The 20886-nt window shown below is 41.5% G+C and overlaps 2 protein-coding genes and 1 long non-coding RNA gene across 4 annotated transcripts; 1 reads left to right on the top strand and 2 right to left on the bottom strand.

The window, feature by feature from the left end:
* Positions 1 to 962: 962 nt before the first annotated feature.
* Positions 963 to 8407, bottom strand: LOC106582746 (uncharacterized). Of its 2 annotated transcripts, XM_082967367.1 has the most exons (4): positions 8121 to 8407; positions 7875 to 8036; positions 4599 to 6416; positions 963 to 2902 (listed from the first exon to the last, which is right to left on the bottom strand). In XM_082967367.1, the coding sequence occupies exons 1-4, from the start codon at positions 8133 to 8135 to the stop codon at positions 2876 to 2878; spliced, it is 2022 nt and encodes a 673-aa protein (XP_082823493.1). In that variant the 5' UTR covers positions 8136 to 8407; the 3' UTR covers positions 963 to 2875. The 2 variants fall into 2 exon arrangements, with proteins under 2 accessions (XP_082823493.1, XP_082823492.1); XM_082967366.1 differs by having other exon boundaries at positions 7875 to 8135.
* On the top strand, positions 7901 to 11356 carry LOC123729722 (uncharacterized). Its single transcript, XR_006761432.2, has 2 exons — positions 7901 to 8188; positions 10853 to 11356. It is a non-coding gene; the product is annotated as an uncharacterized LOC123729722 (long non-coding RNA).
* Positions 8982 to 20598, bottom strand: LOC106582747 (protein shisa-4). The gene is made up of 5 exons (XM_014166135.3): positions 20331 to 20598; positions 18143 to 18320; positions 12201 to 12337; positions 11706 to 11909; positions 8982 to 11528 (listed from the first exon to the last, which is right to left on the bottom strand). The coding sequence occupies exons 1-5, from the start codon at positions 20404 to 20406 to the stop codon at positions 11479 to 11481; spliced, it is 645 nt and encodes a 214-aa protein (XP_014021610.1). The 5' UTR covers positions 20407 to 20598; the 3' UTR covers positions 8982 to 11478.
* Between the last annotated feature and the right edge of the window lie 288 nt (positions 20599 to 20886).

A 20886-nucleotide genomic window follows, 5' to 3' on the forward strand; every position in this document is an offset into this window, starting at 1 on the left:
GAATTTGGTATTTATATCTCAAAAAACAAGGAAACTATTAACTAATTCTTTGCATATATGACGATAATGCTCAAAATCATCTGCATTCGTCTTCTTCTCATGAACCATACATCAGCTTCACTCCAGATTTTGTATTTAGACTCTGGATTGCACATAAAGGAAGATAGTTCTTACATTATAGAGTGCTTGCTTTGTTATTCAGTTGATCTTGTGTCCTTTTTGTCATCCTGTGAACCCCATTCATTGCTGCTCCCAGCTACATTTTTATTTCTATGGTTTTATCTTCATGGATAACTTGTCACTAAAATAGAAATAAACCAAGGAAAAACTCTGCGCCCTATGGCCAGAAAAAAACTTGTGTCCCTTTTAGATTTGAATTGATATTCTAGTTTGCCAGCTAGCTCTTCAAATACTTTTTGGTTAAATGCTCTCCAAAGACAAAACTCTTTCTTTATTCTCTCATTTCAATTATTCAGGCCAGAGTTTTCCTGACCACGTGATTTACCAGAAAAAATGATCAGACTCTACAGGTCTGATTTTCCACCTCTATGGTCACATGGTTAGAAAAAGCTCTTATGAAATGTAATTACAAACGGCTATAATTTCTTAGGAGATTCAGGAATAACCCACTGTTTGCATTTAATCCAATAATATACATCTTTTCAGATTTTTTCCTACCCCCCTTCCCTCCTCCATTCCCTCTCCCCATCAGACCAGTGTTCATGGGGAGAGCCAGACAGACCGCTGGCCCACTTCCCATTATTAGGAACAAGAAAGGAATGAATCACTGTGCAAACCTTCATTGAGAAATGACCAAATATAGGCATTTTGTGGATGCAGAGGTTTAGGCCGGGCAGTCGAGACGTAAACTGGCCTGTCTCTATCCCTCTCAACCCCCAGTGTCAGATGTTGTCAAAACATGATAACACATATTCACTACTAGAAGTAGACAGTTAAGTCCCCTCTTTTATTTATTTATTTATTTCACCTTTATTTAACCAGGTAGACAAGTTGAGAACAAGTTCTCATTTACAATTGCGACTTGCGACCTCTCTTTTGTCGGATACGATCTTGTAGGTGTGAATCTGTTGGAAACAGCGTATACCCACTCTTCTCACTAAAGGTCACATTCCATTTAGTGTTGTCGGCCAGAAGTGTGCAGAAATGGAAATCGGATTGAAATACACACACAACAGTGCATTAGATCATTAGCTTTGCTAAGGTACACTTCATTGCTCTGTGTGTGTGCACACAAAACTTTTATTATGATCTATTTGACATCTTATACTTGGCATGGCACACAGAATTGTCCATTTGCTCACAAAATGTCCTCTCCCATCAGTTTCAATATCTTTGCAGGTTACAGGGCTCTACTGAGACAACATATCTTATATAGATATTGGAAATGATTTCTGATTCCGTCAACCAATCAATAGACAGACTGACATAGACAACTTAATATTTCTCAAGCAGTAGAAATTGTATTATTAAGATATATTACATTGAACACTGGGGAAATGTCCACCTGAAAGGATAATATTGTATGTACAGGTTAAACATTCAAACAAAATACAGTAAATGTATCAGTCGCCTACTCTACTGTATTAGCCTGCCATCAAATAATGGACTGATATGTCTCCATCCTGTATCTTCGTGTTAATAAAAAAAAAAAAGATGTACTTGATTATGAAGTTATTGTTATAAAGTGTATTATATTACACTTTTAATTGCAAACATACCAGTACTTTTTTTTATAGGCTCTGTAACTTAATGAAGTCCAAAATGAAACAGAAACCACATTATGCATACAATAGTCAATAGTCACTTTTAGAGTGGCAAACCGCTCTGTACAATATCATCACACTGAAAGAGGCATTCATTTTGCTCTGCCATGGTAATAAAATAAACTGTTTTAAAATCTTTAGTTGTAAGACTTGACTAGTAGTAAGACATCTAGCCTGGAATATGTTTGCATTGTTGTCGCTGTAAATAGTATTCTGCGATTTGTTTTCTTCGCTTTTGACATTCAAAATTTTTTCTATGTTAGAATCATTATTTTTTGCACTTTGAGCAAAATGTATGAAAATATATTTATAAATAACATTGTTATTACTAAACGTTGTTGTATAACTTTGTTAGTACTTAAAGGTTGACCATACTTAAATCTCTAAAAAACTTAACTTCCTTCCTGAGTCTTTCTAAGAAGACTGGGATTCTAGGTTGCTTTTTATGTGTAAAACTTTGCCTGAGATGTCAGTCTTGAGATTTGGCAATGACACACATTACAAACCACCCTTTCTCCCCCTGTGAATTGCTGAAATCTAACCCCATTTTAATTCCCTGATAATATGCCATGGAGAATCAGCAGTTTGGGCAAAATTCCAAGTGATTCCCTCAACAAATAAATAAAATGTCAAATTACCATCCAATATTTCAATGAATGTTAAAGTAGTTTTGTATATATCTTTTTTTATAGAATTTTACATGCCCCCACATCATACACATCATATGCTTTTGTCAACATACCGTATGCACTGCTTCATAATCTAGTGCAAATGACAGGCAAAGCATCAACACAGACAAAGGCAGACAACTAGGACCTCAGGGCACGTCCTGCTGCAAAACTCTGCCCTCTTCTCCCTCCACGGGGTCCCTGCGGTCCAGTGTTAAGTTTGAGGAGAGAACTCGTGGCACAGTGAAAGCTGTACATCCAATAGAAATCTCAATTTTCACTCTCTGCTTCCCTGCCTTATCCATCCCGCAGCACAGTGGTAAGACTGAGTGTCAGTCTGTGCGTGGGATGTGTTGGAGTTTCGATCCCCCGTGAGATCTATGTCCTTCCTCTTCCTTGGCTTTCACTCTCCATTCCAGGGGATTACTGCAACAGCTTTGGTACCGCAACCTGTAGGAAGAGAGGGGAGAGTGTATGGATACGGCATGCATATACAGTGCCTTCAGAAAATATTCGTACCCCTTGACTTATTCCACATTTTGTTGTGTTACAGCCCAAATTCAAAATGGATTAAACAGATTTTTTTCTCACCCATCTACACACAATATCCCATACTGACAAAGGGAGAACATGTTTTCAGATATTTTAGCACATTTATTGAAAATGAAACTAATTTACATAAGTATTTACACCCTGGAGTCAATAGTTTGAGTCTTTTTCGGTAAGTCTCTAAGAGATTTGCACACCTAGATTGTACAATATTTTAACATTATTCTTTAAAAAATTCTTCAAGCTCTGTCAAATTGATTGCTGATCATTGCTAGACAGCCATTGTCAAGTCTTGCCATAGATTTTCAAAGCAAATTTAAGTCAAAACTGTAACTAGACCACTCAAGAACATTCAATGTCGTCTTGGTAAGCAATGCCAGTGTAGCTTTGGCCTTGTGTTTTAGGTTATTGTCCTGCTGAAATATGAAGTATTCTCCCAGTGTCTGTTGGAAAGCAGACAACCAGGTTTTCCTCTAAGATTTTGCCTGTGCGTATAGCTGTATTCTGTTTATTTTTCCCCCAAAACTCCCTAGTCCTTGCCGATGACAAGCATACCCATAACATGATGCAGCCACCACCATGCTTGACAATATTAAGAGTCGCACTCAGTGATGTGTTGTGTTGGATTTGCCCCAAACATAACGCTTTGTAATCAGGACAAAAATGTAATTTCTTTGCCATATTTTTTGCAGAATTACTTAAGTGCTTTGTTGCAAACAGGATGCATGTTTTGGAATAATTTTATTCTGTACAGGCTTCCTTCTTTTCACCCTGTTATTTAGGTTAGTATTGTGGAGTAACTATGTTGTTGTTGATCCATCCTCAGTTTTCTCATAACACAACCATTAAACTGTTTTAAAATCACCATTGGCCTCATGGTGAAATCCCTGAGAAGTTATCTTCCTCTCCGGCAACTGAGTTAGGAAGGATGCCTGTATCTTTGAAGTGACTGGATGTATTGATACACCATCCAAATCCTAATTAATAACTTCATCATGCTCAAAGAGATATTCAGCATCTGCTTAAGATTTATTTACACATCTACCAATCAGCGCCCTTCTTCGTGAGGCATTGAAAAACCTCCCTGGTCTTTGTGGTTGAATCTGTGCTTGAAAATCACTACTCGATTGAGGGATCTTACAGATAATTGTATGTGTGGGATACAGAGATGGGGTAGTTATTCAAAAATCATGTTAAACACTATTATTGAACATAGAATGAGTCCATGCAACTTATTATGGAATTTGTTAAGCACATCTTTACTCCTAAACGTATTTAGGCTTGCCATAACAAAGGGGTTGAACACTTATTGACTCAAGACATTTCAGCTTTACATTTTTTATTCATTTCTAAAACATTTCTACAAACAAAATTCCACTTTGACATTATGGGGTATTGTGTGTAGATCAGTGACACAAAATCTAAATGTAACCCATTTTAAATTCAGGCTGTAACACAACAAAATGTGGAAAAAGTCAAGGGCTGTGTGCATACTTTCTGAAGTTACGTATAAATGTGTTATAATCTGTGACTGAGCATCCCTGCCAACCCTAACTCTTTCAATGTCTATCAGCAATTGATCTTTGCCCCATCTTACCTTCTTCAGTTTCTTCATATTGGCATTCCTAATGGAGTCCAGCAGTTGGTCCCTAGAGTTCGTACCACCGGCTTTGTTGGCCTTATCATCCATCTTCCTCTGTGATGCGGGCGTCAGGGAGTTTCGCAGGGAGTCTATATCCAGCATGGGGGGTGGAGGTGGGGGTGGGCCGCCAGGAGGAGGGGGTGGAGGAGGTCCCCCTCCAGGTCCTCTTTTTTGAGTCAACTTCGGGGAGGGCATTGGTGAGGGGTGTGGGGAGGGTTTAGGGGAAGCCTTGGGGGAAACCCTGAGGAATCCCCCAGCAGTCTTGGGCACCTCCAGCATCCCTTTCTTCTCACCGTTGGCCTGGGCCAGCTTCTGCTCCTGTAGGCGCCGCTGTCGCTGCTTGTCCATGTTGCGGCTCAGGATGTTGGTCATGGTCATGCGTGGGCCGGCCAGCTCAAAGCCGTAGCCCAGCTTCAGGAGGGTGGTGTTGTCTTTCAGTATCTTGGTCATCTCCATCTCTGTCTTGCCTCCGCAGATGTGTCTCTGGTTGTGGAAGCGCAGCTCGGTGAGTGTAGTGTTTTTCTGCAAGGCCTGGATCAGGGACATTATACCCTTGGGGGTGAGAAGGTTGGAATCCAGGTTGATGCTTGTGATAGACGTATTGGTGCGTAAGGTGCCCGCAATGGCGTAGGCCACGTGGTCATCAGCACGGCAGTTGGCCAGGGCAAAAGTCTTAATGTGGGTGTTTTTATTCAAGGCCTCTGCAAACTGGATGAGTGTTTTAGCCTTGATGACCTCCGAGTTGTTCACGTTGAGCTCTGTCATGGTGGGGTCGTTGCTGCAAACTTGCTCTATGAGGTCACTGAACATGCTGGAGTCCTCGTCTTCTTCCTCCTCTACATTGGTCTTGCTAGGTGTGCTCTTGTTCGTCACACAGTTCCCACGTTGTTCCTCACCCTTGCTGGATTTTAGTCCTTCGTTTGCATCTTTTCCCTTTTTCTCCTCTGTTTCCCTTTTCTCTTCTCTTTCCTTGTCTCTAATACTTCTCCTATCTTTCTCTTTTATACTTTCCTTACGTTTTAACCCCACATCTTTCTTATTCTCCTTACCATCTTCTTTCGCTTTCTCCTTAGGATCTTCCTTCTCCTCTTGCTTCTCACTTCCGCTCTCCTTCTCTGTTGGCGACTTTTGTCTCTCAAGTTTCAAGTCAGACTTGTCCTTCACAGGCTTGTCCTTCTCTTCCACTCTGTTTTTTTTATCGTCTGTTTTACTCTCTTCAACCCGACTTTGCTTCTCCACAAACTTTGACACAAGTCCCCTTGTCTTGTTCTCATCTCTTTTTTTCATATCCTCTTTTCTTTCTTTTTCCTTGATCTCCTCTTTTTCCTTTTTCTCTTGTAACTTGGAGATCATTTCCTTTGTCTTATTACTGGTGCTCAACCTCTTGTCTCTTTTCTCCATAAGCTTGTTATCCTCGTTTCTCTCTCTTTCTTTGGCATCCTCTTTCTCTAAACTGTCTCTACTCTCCTGTCTCCTGGATCTGTCTCTAGTTGTATCTTTCACTTCAGCGTCCTTACTCTCTTTCCTGAATCTTTCTCTAGAGGTCTCTTTCACTTCTTTGTCTTTGCTCTCCTCTCTCCTATATCTATTGGACAGGCTGACTCTGTCCTCTTTAGTGCTGTCTGGTCTTTTGTTATTTCTCTCCTCCATCTTGTTCTCTCGTTCTGTTGTGATACTTGATTGCCTTCTGATCCCCCTTCCTTCCTTCCCCTCCTGACTCAGGCCCATCTTCCTCAGGTACTCTTGTTTCCGGCTCTCCTTCTTGGGTTCCCCCTGCAGGAGAAGAAACATTACATAGGGACGTTTCCACATTAAGTGAATCTGAAAAGCATACACTTACATGACCTTCAATAATCTACACAATAATCTAAACAGTAATAGTTTTCTACTGTCAAATCCAATTAGAATGATGTGTTCTCAGTCGTAATGTGCCTTGCCTGTTATGGTCATCACTGCATGACCACCAACAGCCCTATCAACATGACTAATCATAGGCCCGTCCACCAGCTACAAATCAGTTTGTGTCCATGATGACCTAACCTTGCCGTTGCTGTTTCTAATGATTTACACAAAAACACGCATTAGTTCATTCATGTTCACTAGAAATATCAGGTATTAATACCAGTCTTTGTTTGTACTCAACTTGTCTACGTATGAAGCGTAACTTGTTGGCACTGAGAGCACAGTATGACATAAGCTATGATATAAGACCACAGCGTGTAATGTAAACCTGACGTTAGATACCGTGTGTTTACAGTGTGCATGGGGGAGTCTGTTAATAGTGCAGAAATACATTTGCGGAGCAGCTACTCTAAGTGTTTGATTTGTGAGCCTTGCTCCATCTGTTTTGTTTGCTCGAGGCTGCGGCCCTGGCAGATGTTTCCTTAAAAGGCATTGAGCAGCATAGGAGCAATCAACCAAGGAATTCCATCATGCCGGGATTAAGAAGCTCCACAGGGCCCCGGATCCATCATTTGAAGTGCTCTTCTTTATACACATCCAACAGCTATCTCCTGGCTCTGTTTTTCCCTACCTGGTGGGCACTACGTCAAAAAGCTGTCAACTAAAAACAAACTAAAACTCCTCTTTGACCTATAAACTACAAAGCTATACCAAAATCAGGTGACACTGTGCACAATATTGTTTTGATAACTGTATCTTTAAGCATTTTCTCTGTTTACCAAAGGGGACTTGTGCGAAGAATGTGAAAGGTATACATTAGTGTTTTTCCTGCCATAAGAACTAACAGCAGCGGAGCACAGTTCATGAACTGATGGAACCTTTTCTGACATCCAGTTGGCAGGGGAATACATTTCAGAAGTATCATTAAAATACCTGTTTAAGGAACACTAACGTAAATGAACTATCTTTTAGACATTTTTGAATTGCAATTTGTTTATCTGGTTTCCAACAGCCAGTGCTATTGACCAAAATGAGGCTTATTACCGTATAAGAGTAAGTAAGTGAAAACGGGTGGAGCTGATGATGAGAGGACGTGATTAACTTCCACCACTATCAGTTTTGTCAGTATCCCTGAGATTAAACATACCCTAACAAAAGAGGCAGGTAAGGGATAAACCGGGTAGAAAAACATAGGATAAACAATTAAGGTGACAGATTGTGTCAGTAAAACATCTCACAAGGTGGACTTCAGACCAACTCTGTCTCACACATAATAAACATTAACTGTGGGGGAGTTCCACTGTATGACTCGATGTTTAGTAATCATACCTCAATAGACTGTTCCTTTTGGCTGAGCTTCCCAGGACGCTCCCGGCTGTCCAGCTTCGCATCCCGGTCCCAGACAGTATTAGTGGCAGGCTGCTCTATGGCTCTTTCCTCATTGGGATCCAGGTTGGGGGCCACCAATACCTCCTTCTCCAGCTCCTCAATCTGCTCAGGAGACAGGTTGGACAAAAGGACATCCAGGTCAGGGTCCTCGCTCACCTGCCGCCCTATCCGTGTCAGTCCCCTCACCTTCCTCCTGGACATGGTCGCCTCTGGCTGGAGAAGAAAACACCCTCACAGCAGAACAGATGAAAACGGTTTGTAGCCTACAAGTTGTATGGTATCTCCTTTAGAAAAGTGTGCTTTCCTAGTGTAGGAGCCTGCAGAATTTCCCCATGGGCCGAAGGTGGTATCCCTCTCACTGAGAAGCCACCAGAGGCCTCAACCCTGGTGCTAAGAGGTAGGACTTGAGACTGGGCTTGCAGTCAGGGTACCAGTATGGAGTGTGTTAGTCTATCATGAAAGTTGGTCTGAAAGGCTGGGACATTCTTTGAAATCCTTTGAAACTGCATGTCCATATTTAGTGCAGGGTACATAGTCCTTTAAAGGCAATGGGAAGGGCTGAGTTTACCAGAAATGCCAAAGCATGGTATAACACAGTGCTACTTCCTCTTTCATGATTACAGCATTAGTTCAAGAGGGTTTGGTGTTCAATGAACACAGACAATGGAAAAAAATGAAAAAATGAAAAAAGTTGAATTTGTAGTCTTGGAAGATGTGTCTATTCTATTGAGGTGTTTTATGACATAGTTGAATGAGCTAATAACTAATAACAAGCTAATGACTACAACATATGTGAGAAAATTGTTGCAACAAAGTGCAACATTGTGTTCATAGGACATAGTTTACAATTGTATTTTTGAATGTAAAACAGATTTTTCACTTGGCTGCAAAGTATCAATTTTAAGGACATCTAGTGGTCAAAATGCTGTAGTAAAAAGTTTCACACACTCACGGTAATGATATCATTGATTCCAAGGCGACAAATCAAAAGGGTTGTTTTTGTTAACTATTTGAAAGCGTACCATGCAATACACGACAGTAGTCTGCTGCATTTTACATTTCAAAGTTATAATTTATGTTATTCGAAAGAAAAAAAACATAGCACTTATTGTATTACAATGTCTTACCATCCATTAAACAACAGACAACCAACAAGTAAGAGCTGGAAACCGTTCTACTAGTAACAGATGTGATTTACACTCTGGTAAAATGTACACAAAAAAAGAATTGCATTCAAAATTTATAACATTTTTTCAATTATGTGCTTGTGAACCCTTTAGGATTTTCTGTATTTCTGCATACATTTTTACCTAACATGTCATAATAGATGTGAACATGTGTAAACAAATAATACAAAAACAATTATACTTTTACATTTCTTTGAGACAACTGATCCAACATTCAATTTCTTTGTTAGAAAAAGTATGTGAACCTCTAGACTAATCATCTGTATTAAGTGTATTAAAGTAGTCAAAAGTATAGTATTTGGTCCCATATTCCTAGCATGTAATGACTACATCAAGCTTGTGACTCTACAAAAACTCTGGATGCATTTGCAGTTTGTTTTTGTCGGGTTTTGGATGATGTTCTTCCTAATAGTAACCGAATGGGGAATGATGACTGGAGTAATTGTATTTTTAATTGAGTAGATAAGACGTTTGTAACCTTCTCACTTAACATTATTCATGATCTATTCATGATCTATTCATCACCATGGTAGCATCCACATGAATGTGGAAGTGTTCAAAAACATATTTTTTTCTTACCTAAAATTAAAGTGACTCCAAAATGGCAAGCCATTCAGTTTCTGTTGGGCAAAACATAACCTAAAACAATTTCAAAACAAACTGCAAATGCATCCCAGGAGTTTATAAAGTCACAAACTTGATGTAATCACTGCATGCCAGGAATATGGGACCAAATACTCAACTTTTGACTACTTTAATACACTTAATTCAGATGATTCATCTAGAGGTTCACATACTTTTTCCAACGAAGAAATGTAATGTTGGATCAATTTTCTCAATAAAGAAATGAAAGGGTACAATTGTTTTTTGTGTTATTTGTTTAAAATCAGGGTCAACTTGATCTATTAGTAAGACTTAGGAGAAGATCTGATCACATTCTAGGTCAAATGTATGCAGAAATTCTAAACAGTTCAAACGTTCTCTCACCACCGTACGTACACTTTACATGTTGACAATAAATATTACAGTGATCCAATTCAAATAATAAAATATCAATAGGGTTTATAAATAACAGTATGCCACTGTTTACATTGACACTTTTAAACACTGGCTGGCCAAGAAGAATCTGTATATCTATTGCATGATTGCTTCATCCTTCCTCTCTGAACAAATATGCTAAAATTCTCAATATTATTCAATAGAAAAATCTATTAAGAATCTCAGGGTGGGTAAAATAGAATGTCACCTTATCCAACACATTTCACCTGGGACGAGCCTTTCAGTGGTTACTAATAGTAAACTGTGCAACATGCTCAACACGTCAGGTTCTACTGTACAGTTCAGACGTCCTACAAGGTGCACAAAGACGGCTCAGAGAAAAATTTCCTAACCATAAATAAAACAGTGTAAGGAAATGCTCCAAGCATTTATGGTAAAAATATTTCTAAAAAGTTGTGTCTGTTACAACAATGAGAAAGACATGTTAAAATATTGTTTACAAAATATGTCTTGAAATAGTTTCTTGAATTCACGATGACACAAGGCTCAGATTTGTTATTTAAGTTAAATATCGGCTGGATATATTACTGAAAATTAACATTTACACAGATCCCACTAATAAATAAACGTATATGTGACAACTGAGTACAATGACACATTGGGATGTAGCAGAACATGTACTGTCTAACTGACATTCTAATATACATAAAAGTAAATGTTAATCTATTACAGAAGACAAGCTGAGCATGAGATAACAAAGAAATCCCCACAGAGAGCTGACTAAAGGGGTCCGACAGAGCGAGAGGAGCCGTCAACTCTTCTGAGCATCCTGACTTTTATACAACAGATAAGAGTCAACCAGCTCTCATACACACCCTGTTATCTGCAGGTATGACCCTCACTCTGTCCACTACCGGATTAAAGCCAAGCAAACATGTGAAAACAGATGTTCACCATTCCTCAAGTCAAATGTCTTAAGCAGAGAATGAATGTCAAACAAAGCATGTGACCTTGTAGAATGTAGTTTTGGGTTACACTAATTGCGAGGGATAGATATCAGAGTAAGTGCATGGATGAAGGATGCAGGTTGGTTACCTCACTTGGAATGGGTGCGACATTTTCCACATTAGACTGTCAGTGGGAATCAAGTTCAGTGTCAGGACAGACAGGAGAACCCAACTCAGCATATGCTCTGTTCCTTTAAAGGATGTAGAAAATAAAGGAGAATAAAGTGCCTCTGGTTATCTTTCACTGGGCAACCGCTAGGAGAGCCGGAGCCATGGTCGCCTTCTCTTCTTGACGCAGTCCTTACTTTGTTTCTCCTCTCCTCTCCATGTACAGTACTTGCTTTCATCCCATCAGTGACCGGGGTGGGGAGTGTACTGTGGCGGGGAGTAAGGGGGGGGTGCTGCAACACACAACAGTAAAAGCTTAACTATAACATAGAATACAATATCTGGCTTTTTCAACAACAAAAAAAATGTGCTTCATGATTTTGTTTACTCTTCAGACATTGATATTGCATTAGTCTACAAATCACATTACTCAGTAGTGATAATAAAGGTGTTTCAGGTTGTCCTCTTACCTCCCTGAGGGTAGCCAGGGTCTGCCATGGGGTACGGGGGGAACGGCCCGGGTTGCATCATGGGGTATGGCTGGGGCATGCCAGAATACTGAGGTGCCATTGGGTAACCAGGGTGCTGATAATCAGGATGTCCCATCACCAGCGGCTTGCCGTAAGCGTCATACATGGGCTCCACAGGGTAGCTGGTCATTGGGATGTGCTGGGCTGAGGTTGAAGCATACAGAGCTTCCTTATCATTGAGTCAATATGGAAATACAGTATACTGTGATGATCGCACTAATTCAATGAATCCCCACCCCCATTTTCGCCTTTTAAAAAGTCCCAAATTCTTTTCACGTTCTAACTACGTCTGACATTATAACATTCAAAAGCAGGCGGACTTAAAACCCTTCCCAACTGCAATTCCAAATGACACTTTTGCCAAAAACACCACATTATATACACACATCATCTATCACATCAACACATTCTGTTAACAAAAATCCATCATGGTACCGTCATAGGGAGTCCTGCCACGCTGCTGTCGTTGCTGGTAAAGGTAACAGCAGGAACACATGAAGCAGCACACCATGGTAGCAATGATAGCCACGAAGAGCAGGATGGACGAAGCAATACCAGCGATGGTGGTAGGGCTAGGAGAGGAAGGGAGGGGAAAACACCTCAGACTCTTTCTAAAAGCTTCCACAGAGTAATATCAACACATTATCTACTTCATTCTAACATTAAGTGCAAAAGTATCAATATAGCAATTACCAACTGTTTCATCCACAGAGTTACCCTGCGACCCCCACAGTTCCAGGGTTCATAAACAGCTATCCAGTCCCATCTCTGCCTCAGCTCAGCTATTCACAAAGCGTCTCATAGTATAGGGGTGCTGTTCTAGGATCAGTTTGACCTTTTAGATCATAATGAATACGATTACATGGTCAGAGGTGACTGATCCTAGATCAGCACTCTTAATCTGAGAAGCGTTATGAATTGTATTTGTCACATGATTCGTAAACAACAGGTGAAGGCTAACAGTGAAATGCTTACTTAAGGGCCCGTTATAAGAATGGAGAAATAAAACAGAGAAATAATAGAAAAGTAATAACAGGTAATAATACAATTAATAAATACACAATGAGTAACGATAACTTGGTACGGGGTACCAGTACCGAGTCGATGTGCAGGGGTATGAGGTAGTTGAGGTAGAGGTACAGTTGAAGTCGGAAGTTTACATACACCTTAGCCAAATACATTTAAACTCAGTTTTTCACAATTCCTGACATTTAATCCTAGTAAAAATTCCCTGTCTTTGGTCAGTCAGGATCACCACTTTATTTTAAGAATGTGAAATGTCAGAATAATAGAAGAGAATGATTTATTTCAGCTTTTATTTCTTTCATCACATTCCCAGTGGGTCAGAAGTTTACATACACTCAATTAGTATTTGGTAGCATTGACTTTAAACTGTGTAACTTGGGTCAAATGTTTTGGGTAGCCTTCCACAAGCTTCCCAAAATAAGTTGGGTGAATTTTGGCCCATTCCTCCTGACAGAGCTGGTGTAACTGAGTCAGGTTTGTAGGCCTCCTTGCTCACACACACTTTTTCAGTTCTCCCCACACATGTTCTATAGGATTGAGGTCAGGGCTTTGTGATGGCCACTCCAATACCTTGACTTTGTTGTCCTTAAGCCATTTTGCCACAACTTTGGAAGTATGCTTGGGTTCATTGTCCATTTGGAAGACCCATTTGCGACCAAACTTTAACTTCCTGACTGATGTCTAGAGATGTTGCTTCAATATATCCACATAATCTTCCTTCTTCATGATGCCATCTATTTTGTGAAGTGCACCAGTCCCTCCTGCAGCAAAGCACCCCCACAACATAACGCTGCCACCCCTGTGCTTCACGGTTGGGATGGTGTTCTTCGGCTTGCAAGCTTCCCCCTTTTTCCTCCAAACATAACGATGATCATTATGGCCAAACAGTTCAATTTTTGTTTCATCAGACCAGAGGACATTTCTCCAAAAAGTACGATCTTTGTCCCCATGTGCAGTTGCAAACCGTAGTCTGGCATTTTTTTGGCGGTTTGGAGCAGTGGCTTCTTCCTTGCTGAGCGGCCTTTCAGGTTATGTCGATATAGGACTCGTTTTACTGTGGATATAGATACTTTGTACCTGTTTCCTCCAGCATCTTCACAAGGTCCTTTGCTATTGTTCTGGGATTGATTTGCACTTTTCGCACCAAAGTACGTTCATCTCTAGTAGACAGAACGCGTCTCCTTCCTGAGCGGCATGACGACTGCATGGTCCCATGGTGTTTATACTTGCATACTATTGTTTGTACAGATGAACGTGGTACCGTCAGGCATTTGGAAATTGCTCCCAAGGATGAACCACACTTGTGGAGGTCTACAATTGTTTTTCTGAGGTCTTGGTTGATTTCTTTTGATTTTCCCATGATGTCAAGCAAAGAGGCACTGAGTTTAAAGGTAGGCCTTGAAATACATCCACAGGTACACCTCCAATTGACTCAAATTATGTCAATTAGCCTATCAGAAGCTTCTAAAGCCATGACATCATTTTCTGGAATTTTCCAAGCTGTTTAAAGGCACAGTCAACTTAGTGTATGTAAACTTCTGACCCACTGGAATTGTGATACAGTGAATTATAAGTGAAATAATCTGTCTGTAAACAATTGTTGGAAAAATGACTTGTGTCATGCATAAAGTAGATGTCCTATCCGACTTGCTAAAATTATAGTTTGTTAACAAGAAATTTGTGGAGTGGTTGAAAAACGAGTTTTAATGACTCCAACCTAAGTGTATGTAAACTTCCGACTTCGACTGTACATATAACTAGGAATAGAGTGACTAGGTAACAGGATAGATAATAAACAGTAGCAGCAGCATATGTGATGAGTCAAAACAGTTAGTGCAAAAAGGGTCAATGCAAATAATAAAATTGTTAACCAAATTGCTATCCAGACTAACTATTTAGTCTTATCGCTGGGGGGAGGGGAGGGTGTACAAGGTTCTGTTGGTTCCAGACTTGGTGCACCCTCTGTAGTGCCTTGCGGTCGGATGCCAAGCAGAGTCCATACCAAGCGGTGATGCAGCCAGTCAAGATGCTCTCAAATGTGCAGCTGTATAATTTGAGGATCTGAGGGCCCATGCCAAATCGTTTTAACCTGCTGAGGGGGAAGAGGCGTTGTTATGCCCTCTTCAAGACTGTGTGTTAGGACCATCCTTAGTGATGTGGACACCGAGGAACTTTAAGCTCTCGACCCGCTGCACTACAGCCCTGTCGATGTGAATGGGGGAATGCTCGGCCCTCCCTTTCCTGTAGTCCATGATCAGTTCCTTTGTCTTGATGACGTTGAGGGAGAAGTTGTTGTCCTGGCACCACACTGCCAGATCTCTGACCTCCCGTAACATACACTGAACAAAAATATAAACGCAACATGTAAAGTGTTGGTCCTATGCTTCATGAGCGAAAATAAAATATCCCAGAAATGTTCCATATGCACAAAAAGCTTACTTCTCTCAAATTGTGCACACAAATTTGTTTACATCCCTGTTAGTGAGCATTTTTCCTTTGCCAAGATAATACATCTACCTGACAGATATGGCATGTAAAGAAGCTGATTAAAACAGCATGATCATTACACAGGTACACCTTGTGCTGGGGACACTAAAAGGCCACTCTAAAATGTGCAGCTCTGTGGGAGTGTGCAATTAGCATGCTGACTGCAGGAATGTCGACCAGAGCTGTTGCCAGAGAATTGGATGTTAATTTCTCTACCATAATTGTTGTTTTACTGAATTTGGCAGTAAGTCCAACCGGCCTCACAACCGCACACCACGTGTATGGCATTGTGTGGGCGAGCAGTTTGCTGATGTCATCGTTGTGAACAGAATGCCCCATTGTGGGGTTATGGTATGGGCAGGCATAAGCTACGGACAACGAACACAATTTCATTTTATCAATGGCAATTTGAATACCTTGACAAGATCCTGATGCCCATTGTTGTGCCATTCATCCACCACCTCATTCTTCAGCATGATAATGCACGGCCCCATATCGCAAGGATCTGTACAAAATTCCTGGAAGCTAGTTATTCCATGGCCTGCATACTCACTAGACATGTCATCCATTGAGCATGTTCGGGATGCTCTGGATCGACATATACGACAGTGTGTTCCAGTTCCCGCCAATATCCAGAAACTTCGCACAGCCATTGAAGAGGAGTGGGACAACATTCAACAGGCCACAACCAACAGATCAACTCTATGCGAAGGAGATGTGTTGCACCGCATGGGGCAAATGGTGGTCACACCAGATACTGACTGGTTTTCTGATCCATGCCCTTGTCTATCTGTATCTGTGACCAACAGATGAATATCTGTATTCCCAGTCATGCGAAATCGGGCCTCATGAATTTTTTTCAATTGACTGAATACCTTATATGAACTGTAACTCAGCAAAATCGTAGAAATTGTTGCATGTTGCGTTTATATTTATGTTCAGTATAGTAGTAGGTGCAGAGGATTCTTCTGCTTCACCTTAACGCTGTTTTCAAACTGGGTCATGCTCAGTAGGACAAACGGAAAGCAAAAACAACGAGTCAAAGACAAGTTAAAGGCCTCCCGAGTGGCGCAGTGGTCTAAGGCACTGCATTGCAGTGCTAGCTGTGCCACTAGAGATCCTGGTTCGAGTCCAGGCTCTGTCGCAGCCGGCTGCGACCGGGAGACCCATGGGGCGGCGCACAACTGGCTCAGCGTCATCCGGGTTATGGGAGGGTTTGGCCGGCAGGGATGTCCTTGTCCCATTGCGCACTAGCGACTCCTGTGGCGGGCCAGGCGCATGCACGCTGACACGGTCGCCAGGTGTACGGTGTTTCCTCCGACACATTGATGTGTCTGGCTTCCAGGTTAAGCGGGCATTGTGTCAAGAAGCAGTGCGGCTTGGTCGGGTCATGTTTCGGAGGACGCATGGCTCTCGACCTTCGCCTCTCCCGAGTCCGTACGGGAGTTGCTGCGATGAGACAAGACTGTAACTACCATTTGGATATCACGAAATTGGGGAGAAAAAGGGGTAAAAGTTTTTTTTAAACTACCTCCATAGTACCTCCATTCACTCCAAGGTGAAATACATTTAAAAAATCGAAACATTTTCTCCCTACTGGAAACCACCCTGATCTCCAGTTGGATGTTACTGATCCCAGCGTGGTCAGTGGTGTTAAGTGATGATGAAAGCTTTTTATGGTGTGAAAGAAATCTGCAGTGTTGTGTCCTCTCAGATGCAAGATCACTTACCTCAACATTACACCAATCCCAGAGAGGGAATACAGTGTGACCACTAAACTGTATTGATACATGCCCAGCTAGCACACTGGATCTGGGCCGATTCCGGCTGAGAGTTGGTGCACTCGGCTGAGAGTCAGACTCGGCCGACGTCATGTGGCCCGAGTCTGGGCCACCTTTGGCAGTATTACTTATGGCTAGGATGCGGGGATTGAGCTCGGGCCGATTCCAGTGTGAGTTATCTGGCCCAAATGTATTACTTGGGGCTCGGGCCGATTGGGGATACTCTCTGGCAGTTGATTTATATAATTAACATTTCGTAAAATATTTTTTTCTCTCCATATTTTCCTCATTGTTTCTGTAATCAGAAAATACAATTAACATTTTAAAGAAATTATTTAAGAGTCCTGTGTAGTATTTTAGTATTTTGATACTTTGTGCAAGGCAATTGATAAGCATTAAAAACTTTGTGGATGGAACCTCCCGAGTGGCGCAGCGGTCACTGCATCGCAGTACAAACTGTGTTTCTACAGATGCTCGTTCGAGACCTGTGCCCGGCTGCGCCCGGGAGACCCATGAGGCGATGCACAATTGGCCCAGCGTCGTCTGAGTTAGTGGAGGGTTTGGCCAGCCGGGATGTCCTTGTCCAATCACGCTGTAAAGACTCCTGTGGCGAGCTAGATGCATGCACGCTGACACGGTCACCAGGTGTATGGTGTTTCCTCCAGCACAAAATGTTTTTTTTTTTTGTGGATGGGTTTATTTGTATGTATAAAATGTATAGTAGTAATATTTAAAATGACTAAAATCGGGTAATTTTGTATACATTTATTTAAATTTGCATCTGGCCACTTCTGGGGGGATTCTGGTAAAATGCTGGCAAAGTCTGCTGAATTCAGGTAGACGGAAACGATGTCCTTGGGCCGATTCTGGGCAGTCATTCATTTTGATTCCGGGCCGAATCTGACACCCGATTCCGGGCCGATTCAATTAGTTCCGGCCCCCCCCGGAAGAGGGCCGCTTCTGAGCGGTTTCTCAGAGAGAAATATAGTGCTGAGGGTAGCAATGTAATCAATTAGCAAAATATGACCAACGTGTACTCTGACGTTCAGTGAGCCAGTCACGCAAACACACACACACACACACCTGAACTGGAAGAGCATGCAGCGCTTCTGCTCCCTCTCAGTGATCCGCTTGAGGCCGTCCAGGCAACAGTAGCGCTTGTGGCAATTCCCACAACAGAAGGACATCAGGGGACAGGGGACACCGTTGTGCCACGTGCCATTCTTATCCACGTACCACAAGCAGTCATCAGTGGCACCCACTGCAGATACAGACAAGGATAAACAGACAGAGGCAGACTGACAGATTCAGAAGGGTGGACTTACAGAGGCAAAAGAAAGCTGATTACACTTGAGACTACTCAGTGGAATTAATATATTTAGTAAGACACCAAACAGCCCATTGGCTACATCTCAACGCATAATTACTGTGTAATTACACTTGGAGGTTGAAGAATGTCACAGTAAAAATGTTCAGTGGTTATAGGCATTAGGCTGTCCTGTAGGGCCTGATGCTATACATAGGCAAGGTGCATTCGACTCTGACCCTACGAGATCCGGAGCCTGCTGGGTTTCTGTTCTACCTGATAATTAATTACACACACCTGGTGTACCAGGTCTAAATCAGTCCCTGATTGGAGGGAACAAATAAAAATTGCAGTGGAACTGGCTTCAAGGTCCAGAGTTGAGTTTGAGGGTAGAACAGAAACCGAGCAGGCTCCAGATCTCGTAGGGTCAGAGTTGAATGCACCTGACGGACATATAGCATCAGGCCCTACAGGCCAGCTTAATGCATATAACCACTGAACATTTTTACTCTGACATTCTTCAACCTCCAAGTGTAATTACACAGTAATTATGTGTTGAGATGTAGCCAATGGGCTGTTTGGTGTCTCACTAAATATATTAAGTCCACTGAGCAGTCTCAAGTGTAATCAGCCATGTCACAGTTGTAAATGAGAACTTGTTCTCAACTGGCCTACCTGGTTAAATAAAGGTGAAATAAATACAAATAAAAGGGTTATAGGTAATTATGCCACTTGCATAGGTGCCCCACTACCTCCCAACCCATACTAGGACGATCCTGCTTCATTAATGTCATTTCCTTCTGGTCTAAGGGACTACAGATTAATCAACTAGAGATGTGTTGGTTCGCAAACAGCTATTTTTTGAACGTCGGGAACCGAATAGCATCGGTGAAAGAGCCGTTCATTTGGCTCCATCATTTTACATAGTTACTACTGCTTCGAGCTCAAAACAACGATTACTTGCAGATAAGTTACAATTATCTAAAGAAGGTGAATCCTCACTACATAAACAGTAAATAGTGAGGAGAGCGAATCATTCTGGTCCACGCTCATTTTTGCAATTCCTTAAAAATACAAAATAAATTATGCAGGTGATCTAATCATTTCTCCGGACCAAAAAAATAGGTGAACTCGCATTTCACGATCTGACATAATGGTAGCCTACTTCTGGGGCTTTACTTTAGAGATCTGCAAATTGTCTTTGGTCCTAGATCGATTTTGAACGAAAAGCCATTCGGGAGCCAAATGAGACGGCTCTTTTACGTGAAGCGAGCCAAATAGGCCGGCTCACCGAAAATACTCGGAATGCCCATCACTAGAACCAACTACAAAGGAATCTGAGCCCATGTCATATGAAAGTATGTTCATTTAAATTAGGTCAGTCCACATTTAGTGCAACATACTGTATATATAATTAAATGAATAATGTAACAGTCAATGGATTGATCAATTGATTTCGTGTATCTAATCAAATTAAAATGTGATGTTTCCCTGATCACGTCTGCCAATTATTTGTTTTGACACCACTGGGTTCTAATAGGGGTTAGACTATTTTGTGATTAATAAACATTATGCATACTTAATGAACGGTACATCTATCCGAGATAAAATGACCAAATATAGGCCAGAATAACAGTTGTCTATGTAGGCGTGAGACTATTTGGCTATCGTGCGTTTCGCATTTCATTTGAGACAACCATGGAAATTGTTGAATAAATAAAAACACAAAACATACATAAAGGTCTATAATAAATATAGGGTGACACAGCCGAAAAAAGGCATTATGTCTGGAAACCCCTTAGAACGTAGAGGCGTTATCTGGATACATTAGCCCGATGTCTCTAGTGGATTCGTCTACCGTTACAATTTACGGATACATTCTTGCAACACGTGTAAATTGTATCCAGAAATGTAGCGTAGTGCCGCGGCCTGTTCGAAAAACCAAGCACCATCGTCAAGACTTACCCTGCCAGGAGGAGAGGAGGACGGTCATCACTGGCAGAGCCATAGCGATAAGGGACATTTTGCCTACTGTGAACATACTGTCCAAAATGATGAAAAAGTCGATTTTTGAGCAAAACCACGGGCAGCTTTAACAGCTATTTTGCTCCATACGCCGCTGCAAAAAATAATATCTCTATAATCATGCTCTAGTTGTGGAACTACATGACAGACGGGAGGGAATGAGGTTAGTGATCAACAAGATCTGGGTAGAATGACACATCGCCTGTGACGCTGTTCACCCAGGGGTCAGATGAGACCAATGAGATTCCTTAGCGCCTCCCGGCCTCCTGGTGGAAATAATACACTGCACATTATTCCAACTGGCATTTTTAGAAGATAGCAACGCATCCTGTCTACAGCACACAGGACCTGAGAACCCTCTTGTTGCGTTTCAGCGACAGCTGAGCTAACTATTACTAATTTGAATACATACCACCTAAAAGCATACCACCTAAAAGTAAGTTATCCTAGGCCAGTAGTTTACAGAACAAACATCAGTATTTCCAGTACAATGGTT

The sequence above is a fragment of the Salmo salar genome, chromosome 22, assembly GCF_965601325.2.
Source record: "Salmo salar chromosome 22, fSalSal1, whole genome shotgun sequence".
NCBI lineage: Eukaryota > Metazoa > Chordata > Actinopteri > Salmoniformes > Salmonidae > Salmo > Salmo salar.

Bases quoted from the DNA above. Each gene is read 5' to 3' on its own strand.
- LOC106582746 (XM_082967366.1), bottom strand. From the start codon at position 8,135: ATGTCCAGGAGGAAGGTGAGGGGACTGACACGGATAGGGCGGCAGGTG. The intron at 6,417-7,874 runs GTATGATTACTA...CTTCTCCTGCAG, and splicing joins AAAAGGAACAGTCTATTGAG to GGGGAACCCAAGAAGGAGAG. The intron at 2,903-4,598 runs GTAAGATGGGGC...CTCTTCCTACAG, and splicing joins ATATGAAGAAACTGAAGAAG to GTTGCGGTACCAAAGCTGTT.
- LOC106582747 (XM_014166135.3), bottom strand. From the start codon at position 20,406: ATGTTCACAGTAGGCAAAATGTCCCTTATCGCTATGGCTCTGCCAGTG. The intron at 11,910-12,200 runs GTACCATGATGG...CTTCAACCTCAG, and splicing joins TGGCAGGACTCCCTATGACG to CCCAGCACATCCCAATGACC. The intron at 11,529-11,705 runs GTAAGAGGACAA...TGTGTGTTGCAG, and splicing joins CCCTGGCTACCCTCAGGGAG to CACCCCCCCCTTACTCCCCG.